Source organism: Athene cunicularia (genome assembly GCF_003259725.1).
Source record: "Athene cunicularia isolate RWA chromosome 11 unlocalized genomic scaffold, athCun1 chr11_part3, whole genome shotgun sequence".
Classification (NCBI taxonomy): domain Eukaryota; kingdom Metazoa; phylum Chordata; class Aves; order Strigiformes; family Strigidae; genus Athene; species Athene cunicularia.
The window spans coordinates 411,869-419,851 of NW_020799115.1; the positions used below are offsets into that span (position 1 = coordinate 411,869).

A 7,983-nucleotide genomic window follows, 5' to 3' on the forward strand; every position below is an offset into this window, starting at 1 on the left:
CTTGCACCGGGCGGTGAGAGAGCAACTCAGAGGGGTTTGTTAACCCGCTCGCTAAGAGATAAGTGCCACAGAAACGTGTTTTAGTGTTACTAGTCGAGAATGAAGAACTGTGCAGTTGGGGGTTAGCCCAGGACTGTTCTCGCGGGCCCGCAGCCTCCCTCCCCTCATGGCACCTTCTTGCTCGTCTCCTTCAGGGTGGGTGTTCCCCAGGGGAGCGGGGCCGGGGACCCGGCCGGGAGCAGCGCTCCGCGGGGGCTGGGCACGGCCTTGGGCTGCCGGTCGGGCGGCGGATCTGTGATGTCCTCTCCTTCCCCCAGGCGGCGGGACCGGCTTCGTGGGCAGAGCCCTGACGCAGCTGCTGCGCAGCCGGGGGCACGAAGTGACACACGTGTCTCGCCAGGGGGGCGAGGGTCGCATCAGCTGGGTACGAGATGAGGGCGGCCGCAGGAGGGAGAACACGTCAGGGCTGAGGAACAAGCCTCTTGCCCTGGCCTGCTGCGGCACACAGGGAATCCGCGGTGGGGAATGGGGCTCTTGGGATGTGCTCTTGAAAGATCTTCACGGTCAGGATTGAGTATAGCTGTTCAGCAGGGATTCTTGGCAGTGCTGAGGATCACTCCACCACAAGTGCTGCACCCACTAACAAAAAAAAAAGCACACATATGCATCAGATTTCCTGGAAAAGGCAGTATGCTAATGGATTCTCAGAATTAATTTACATAGTCTGAACATGAGTAGTAAAAATAGAGAGAGGGTCTTCTCCCCCCCTTAGGGATCCCCACAGCCTTTTTCACACCGTCCCTTAGTGAACTTTAGGTTTCTTGTGTCCGTACATGGTCACAGAGTGACCTCATCAGTCCTTCAGCTCCTGTTTGTTCCAAGGGGGTTAGTTTAGACCAGCTTATCTAGACACTGCCATCTTCTTAGACACTTGGTTTTTAGGTTCCTGCTATTAGGGATGTACTCAGGGACTTTTTCAGACTGTCCAAGGTCTGTCTTATCTTTACTAGGCAAGGAGTTAAAGGTTTTAAAACATAAGTGGGTAATGACTACAGAGGGTAGTTAGGAAAAAGTAAAAATGAAATTATATGCGTTACAGTAAAATACAGGAAAAAGTAAACCACAAGTGATGTTTGAAGTCTTATTTTACAGGTACATTAGCAATTTCAAGTATACTTATAGCAGGTTCCCTTCACTCTTGGGCTCCTGGGTGCTCCGTGGGTCTTAGTCATTGGGGTGGGTACTGCTGTAGCTCCAAGGAGCAAAACCTCCATTCATGCTTGTGCTTCAGGCAGATTTGGGAAGGAACTGGCTGGAGTTCATAGGAGCCCACCCTGCTTGGTTGTTGGAAAGGCTTGAGCAAAAGGGACGCTCAGTGTGTGATGTCTCTTGTTATCCCTGCCTAGGAAAAGTTGTCCCACTCTGGACTGCCCCTGTGCGACGCCGTGGTGAACTTGGCTGGTGAAAATGTCCTCAATCCTTTCCGCAGGTAACTTGATCTCCTGTAGTGCTCATGGGACAAGGTGAAGGCAAGACAGCCTTACTGTGTCAGAGATTTTGAAAGGGATCTGGGGAGGAAACAGAGTGTGCAGGAAGCACTTGCGTTACCTAACTGTGGCTATGTGGGTCCTCAAGTATCCAAAACATTTCTTTGGGCCTGTTAAGTTCTGAAAGACTTTAGGAAGTCTGTTTTCCTTCTGGATTGTCAGACAGAGGCCAGGGAAAGAAGTTCCACATTTCCCAAATGACACTGTATGCCTACATTCAGGTAATGCTAAATCAGAACCAAAATTTGATTTCTGTGAGGGTGTTTTTGGAAATGTGTTCACCAGGCTGTTGGGAAGAGTTCACCGCACTCAGCTCCTCTGCTACCTTTGTCATAAGGCAGTCCAAAAGCTGCAGCCTTTTGTGGGAAGGAGAGCCACGAAATCCCAAAGTCCCTGTGCACTTAGGTAGTAAGGTCCCATGTCCTCCCCTTCCTCTGGGGACCTCTCCTGTGCTTGTGAGTGGGTGTCTGCTGAAGTCCCCCTTGGTGCTGTTGTTTTCTGAGATGTCCTTGTGAGCACTATAATCAGTTGCTCTCCTTTTCCCAGATGGGGTGATGCCTTCTGCCGGGAGGTCATCAGCAGCCGGGTTGAGACCACCAAGACTTTGGCTAAAGCCATTGCTGATGCTGAACAGCCACCCCGAGCTTGGGTTGTCATCACCGGTGTAGGTATTGGTTGGACCTGGCCAAGGCATGACATATGCTGACCTGACACACACGTCTTGCCTTGAAATACCACCTTTATTGCCATCAATGTCACTGTGTTAAAGCAAGCACTGATCAGCTTTTTTGTACTGCTGGAGAGGAATTTGAGTCCCTGTGCTTTGGTGTCATTAGGACAGGACCTTTTCTCCATTTTCTTGTGAAAGCCTTTAGACATCCTGTAGAACAAGTTTGTCTAAGCAGGGCCTGAGCTGAATCCCTCTGCACTTTGCATTGCTGCTTGCTACGGTCTTTAAAGCTGCCACAGTTTAGGATCTGTGATGACCAATTTTAGAGCAAGCACTTTTCTGTGCAGCCAGATCAGTGTGTTGATACTGCTCTATTTGGTTCTTGGGGCTTCCAGCTCAGCCTGAGTATTAGTGCATCTTGCTGAACTTGCAGAGAGCATTTGTAGTTCAAACACTTGTCTGCATTGCCATCAGAGAGATCCTGTGCTGTTCATTTGAGGATGTCCCTGATGGAGTTCTGGGTGCCTGGCTGCAGGAAAGAGGGGGGTGGTGGCCCATTTTGGGGGGGGATGGTGGGGTGGTGGTGGTGTCATGATTCAACCCTGACACCCTTTCTGCTGTTACACCCACAGGCTATTACCGCCCTAGCCCCACAACTGAGTATACTGAGGACAGTCCGGGGGGGGATTTTGACTTCTTCTCGCGCCTGGTGAGCTCCTGGGAGGCTGCAGCTCTCATCCCTGGAAGCCCAGCTCGTGGTGTTGTGGTGAGATCTGGTGAGATGGGGCATCATGTCTGTTTGGGGTGGCTCTGCTTTGGTGCTGGGGCAAAAGGCGGAAGAGGAGGGAGAAAGACATCAGGTCTTGTGCCTCTCCTTGTTGGGTGCTGTTTCAGACCAGCCCTCTAAGGACTGTCTCCTGGTTGTAGGTCTAGGGGTGAAGTAGGCTTTTCTTCCTTTGGGGAGGGGGTCCTGGTCTCACTCTGTTCTCCCCACAGGTGTAGTTCTGGGCCGAGGTGGTGGCGCAGTCTCTCAAATGCTCTGGCCTTTTCGTCTGGGACTAGGAGGCCCCTTGGGCTCTGGGCTCCAGCCCTTCCCATGGATCCACATTCGGGACCTGGCTGGGATTGTCTGTCATGCCCTGGAGAGTGAGTGTGTGCAAGGTGTCTTAAATGGTGTCTCCCCATCCTCCTCTGCCACCTCCAATGCCACCTTTGCTCAGGAGTTTGCTGCAGCCCTGGGGCGCCCAGCCCTGCTGCCGGTGCCTGCTTGGGCTGTGCGGGCTGTCTTTGGGGCAGAGCGGGCCATCATGCTGTTGGAGGGACAGAGGGTGGTGCCAAAACACACCCTGGAGAGCGGCTACCATTTCATCTTCCCTGACCTGTCTGGAGCTCTGAAGGACATTGTGGCTTGAGGACTCCTTGGCTGGGCTGGGTTGGGCCCTGTTTTTGTGAGCTCCCTGGCTCACATGCCATCCACTGGGTGAAGGAGGGTGGCCCTGGCCTTTCTTGGCACTTCCCCATCCCAATACAGAGAGATCGAGCTATCTTTTCGCCTTCTGTGTCCCTTTGTACATCCCCAGTTTGAGTCATCCCTCTTACTGCCATCTGCAATATCCACATGACCTACTTTTGGGGAAGGTCACAAGCCCCTCTAAGGATTGTGATTTCTAAATCTGCCATCTTCCATTTTCCACAGCGTGCATGTGAGCTGCTTGCAGAGCAACGGGGGTGTGTAATATCTCCTCCCATGAGAAACGGGGGTGACAGCAGGAAAGAGGTGTTCAGGTGTTGTAATTCTCCTCCATGTTACTGGAAGTCAATCTGTCTGTTTCTCCCCATGTCTTTCCCCATGGTCACACAGAGACCATTGTGCTCTTCTACTTTGCCTGTCTCAGTCTCATAGAGAATGGAGTTGTGGCCGTGGGAGAAGATCCATCTTGAGGGTGCACAAAGGATGCTGGATACGGATGGCTTGGAGACTTTGTCAACTCCTTTCTTGTAGTGTCTCTGTGCTGGTACCAACTTGCAGTGTCAGAACCTCCAGTTGAGTCTAGGCCCAAGAGTCACACGCTTCCAGGGTTGCATGACACCAATGAAAGAGACCACTGCATTGCCAGTGTGAAGGGACAAGGGTGACAGTGGGACTGTTGCCCCTGGACTGCTCTTGAGGCCTTGGGTAAACGTCAGCTACATCTGAGCCTGTGCTGGGGAGAAACTGGGTGGTTGGTTCATTGTAGAGGAGTTTTTAGTGCAACAGGGACATGGCAAAGTCTGGGACTTGTACAATGCTGGTGTGAGGTAGTGCAAGGCACTGCTTTAGTCTAAAGGGAGAACTTCAGCTGTTGCCTTTGTTTTAGTTACCTAATTCCAGACAGGGTAGTTTTCCCTTATTTGTCCCATGAGGTGTTATTTGTGTTCATGGGTTTCCCAGTGATTGGGAATTGAGAATTTCCATGCTACCTGGGCTGCCTTGGGAAGCGGTACCTCTTCTTTTGTGGAGAACATTGCAATTTCATCACCTCATACGGTAAAAAAATGTATCTACATACTTCGTTTAACCCATTTTCACATGCCAGAGTGGGTTGCGGGACATGAAAGCTAGAGAGCAGCTAAGTTCATTATAGCACTGCTTCTGGACAAACATTCCTAATGTGATGTCATTTGGGGCTAGAAAAATACATTACAAAAAGCATTAAAAAGCAGTTAAAAAGACCTGGTCCATTCCTGAAATAAAATCCATCAACAGCAAGAGCAGTCCATATGTTTTTGGTTTATGTCACGTTAATGTCGTCACAGTAGCTGAATGGTCAGTCTTGGTGGAGTCTCAACCTCCCACTCACCTGCCTCTTTGCTTAGTCCCTACTGGAGACAGCATGCCAGTCTGATGACTTCCTGGGCAGGAAAATGAGAGTGGAACTGTGCAGCTGGAACTGGAAATAGTCCTTGCAGTCAGTGTGAGCACATCCAGGTGAGCTGAGGCTTTGGGAATAGTTGTGAAAGACACATCACTTGCTTGGATTGTGTCTGTGCTGCTTATAAGTTAGGTGCAGATTCCCTCCTCTTCCCATGTGCCTCAGTTTCCTGTCCTTGAGAGTGGGCTGGCCTATGAGTTACAGGTCCAGTTCACTGGGGGGGAAATACAATGGGGACAATCAGCAGTGCTTTGTCTTTAGTTACTCCAGATGCCTGTTTAGAGCCTTGGACTTCAGGCTGCTTCCCCAGATACTGTGAGCTACAGCATCCTTCTATCAGGCAGGCTGGTTCGGTTGTTAGGCCCAGTTAGGTTGTTTCTGTATCTGTATGTACCTTGATTGCAACAGCTTTGGATTGTGATTGGAAATAAAGACAAGTACAGCTGAGGAAGCACTGGCAACCCACAGCTCTTCTGAAAGATAGTTGCATATCCCATGAAAGGCTGCCACTGGGCAGAGTTCCCAGGCCTTGGACTGCCTGCCTGGGTATGTAACTCAGGATTTTGAAGGGTTGTTTCTGCATGATATTTGGCTTAAACACATGTCACAGGACTTAAAGGAGCTTCTGATACCTGCATCCTAGTGTGGGATCTGAAAACACTGGCTGCTGGGTCTGATAAGGAGTTCCCATCACAATAAATTCATAGGCACACACCATACCCCTTTGTCTACTGTGGAGTCAGAAAATGTGTATTAGGGTGACAGCAAGCTGAGATCTACACTGGATTTTGGACCAGTGTCTGGTTTTGATGACCATAAGGAAACCCTGTCCCAGAGGCTGCCGGACTTTGTGATCCAAAGTACAGCTCTTAGGCTATTGTAATGCTGGCACAGCCTGTCCTGTAATGCTGAGTGCTAGCAGAGTGTTTCTGCAAACGTGTCTGAGCCAACTCTAGTGCCCCAGATGCTCTCTGGAGATTTATTCTGACCTGGGCCAAGTCTCTGCTCTTTTAGAGGTGAATGCTTACAATTGTTAAGATCTGTCAGGAGCAGCAGCTGCCTCCAGCAGCCCCAGCCCAGCACCCTCCTGCCTGGCCAGTGGCCTCCCAGCCTGGTGCCCAGGTACCCAGGCTCTCTGCCCAAGCAGAGGGACACACCTGCTGCTTTCCTGTGTGCAGGTTCAGTCAAGCCTGAAGCTGAGTAACCCATCAGAGGCATGTGCACACACATGCAGACAAAGGGCACTCTGGCAGATGGCACTGACATCACTGACAGCACGCACACATGGGACCCACATAACAAGCACAACCAGCTGAGCCTCTTCCCACTTGGGCTGGCAAACTCGTGTGACACCCTCAGGGTTCTCAAGCAAGTGCACACTCATGAGTCCCTCAAGCACCAGCATGACACCTCCGTCTGCCTGGCACCACTACCTGGACCCAAACCCTCTGACCCCCCCACGGTACCTTACTCACCAGCTGTCCCAACTTCATACACCAAACACACAGCATTCACACACTTGTCCTACAGGCACCCCACACTAGCAGGTACCCCCAGATACTAGCATGGATCCCTTGCCAACCTGATACCCCTGCCTGGACCCCAGGCCTGCTACTTGCCAGCTGTTCCAGCCTGATGTTCACTGGTGGATGCACACTCATCCCCAGTTTGTGGGGGACAAAGACCCTCCTCCCCGAGAATCCAGCAGCAGGCACAAGCTGTGAGCTGCTGTCTCACTCCCGCCACTGGTGCAGAGCCCCTCACTCCTGCTCCCCCCAGTAAATGGTGTTGTGAACATGCAGTTACCACCGCAGTGGTTGTAGGTGAGGCCCCACTGACACCACAGGCCAGGGGTGTGTTCTCCTCCAGTCTGACTTCAGTACCTGGCACCAAATCCACTTCTTGGATCCCCCAGTAGCTGGTGTTTAGTTCTTGCAGCACACATACACGGGGTAGAGTGAGATTACAGAGAAAGTTATGAGAATGTTTAGTAAGAGGACAGGACAGGGTGTGGTGGTGTAGAGCTCAGCGATACCAGCACTGACTGGCCCATGTTTACACCTGACCAGCCTCTTTTACACACCTTTTCTGTTGACTGTCTTCTTTGTTCCTCCCATCTCCCCCTCCTTTGCACATTCCCTCAACAGCTGACATGGTCCCACTGACTCCATACAAAATACCGGACCCAGGTTTGCTTCCTTACCAGTTGCAAAGTCCTGGTTGCCTTTGGCTTCTTGAGATCTCATCGGTTAGTGTGACTGATGACGTTTGTTTCTGGTTATTGTCTCTGTTAATGCTAATTGGTCAGGTTTTATGACTGACTGTACCCCTCCCTTTCCTTAACATCCCAACTGTAAAAATAAATGTTCTCAGACTTACTCCACACATCCTTCCCTGTTAGGGTGACCTGGATTTTTCTCATCACAACCTCCCTTATCGTATATTAGGTTTATCTCTGTATGTTCTTGTTTATGGCTCCTTTGACCAGATATCTTTAAAAAAGCAGACATGCTCCTTCCACATCCCTGACACCACACCACTGGCTGGTAGTAGTAGAAGAAGCTGCACCACTCCTCACTCCCATAGAGCCTCAGTGGGTCTCGGGCTGCAAACATTTGGGGCAGGAGTCCGACTCCTCTGGGCATTAACAGGGGAGGAGGGAGGGTGCAAGGGCTGCACTTGCTGGCCACCCCATCAGAAGCAATAGACGTGAACACATTGAGGCTCTTAAGATCAGTAACACTGCTGTAAACGTAACAGTTCACATAGGTAAGTCCAGTTGTTTGGCTTCGATAGCTGCACCTCTCCAGGCACTGGGTCATGGCATGTCTGTGGCCAGGTAGATCCTGCAGGT

At 51.0% G+C, this 7,983-nt stretch overlaps 1 protein-coding gene across 1 annotated transcript; it reads left to right on the plus strand.

Moving 5' to 3' along the window:
* Positions 1 to 307: 307 nt before the first annotated feature.
* SDR39U1 (short chain dehydrogenase/reductase family 39U member 1) lies at positions 308 to 4,446 on the plus strand (the record flags this gene model as incomplete). Its single annotated transcript, XM_026857130.1, has 5 exons — positions 308 to 424; positions 1,407 to 1,489; positions 2,094 to 2,215; positions 2,850 to 2,993; positions 3,214 to 4,446. Coding segments are annotated over 5 exons (882 nt in total), but the record flags the coding sequence as incomplete, so codon positions are not given.
* Between the last annotated feature and the right edge of the window lie 3,537 nt (positions 4,447 to 7,983).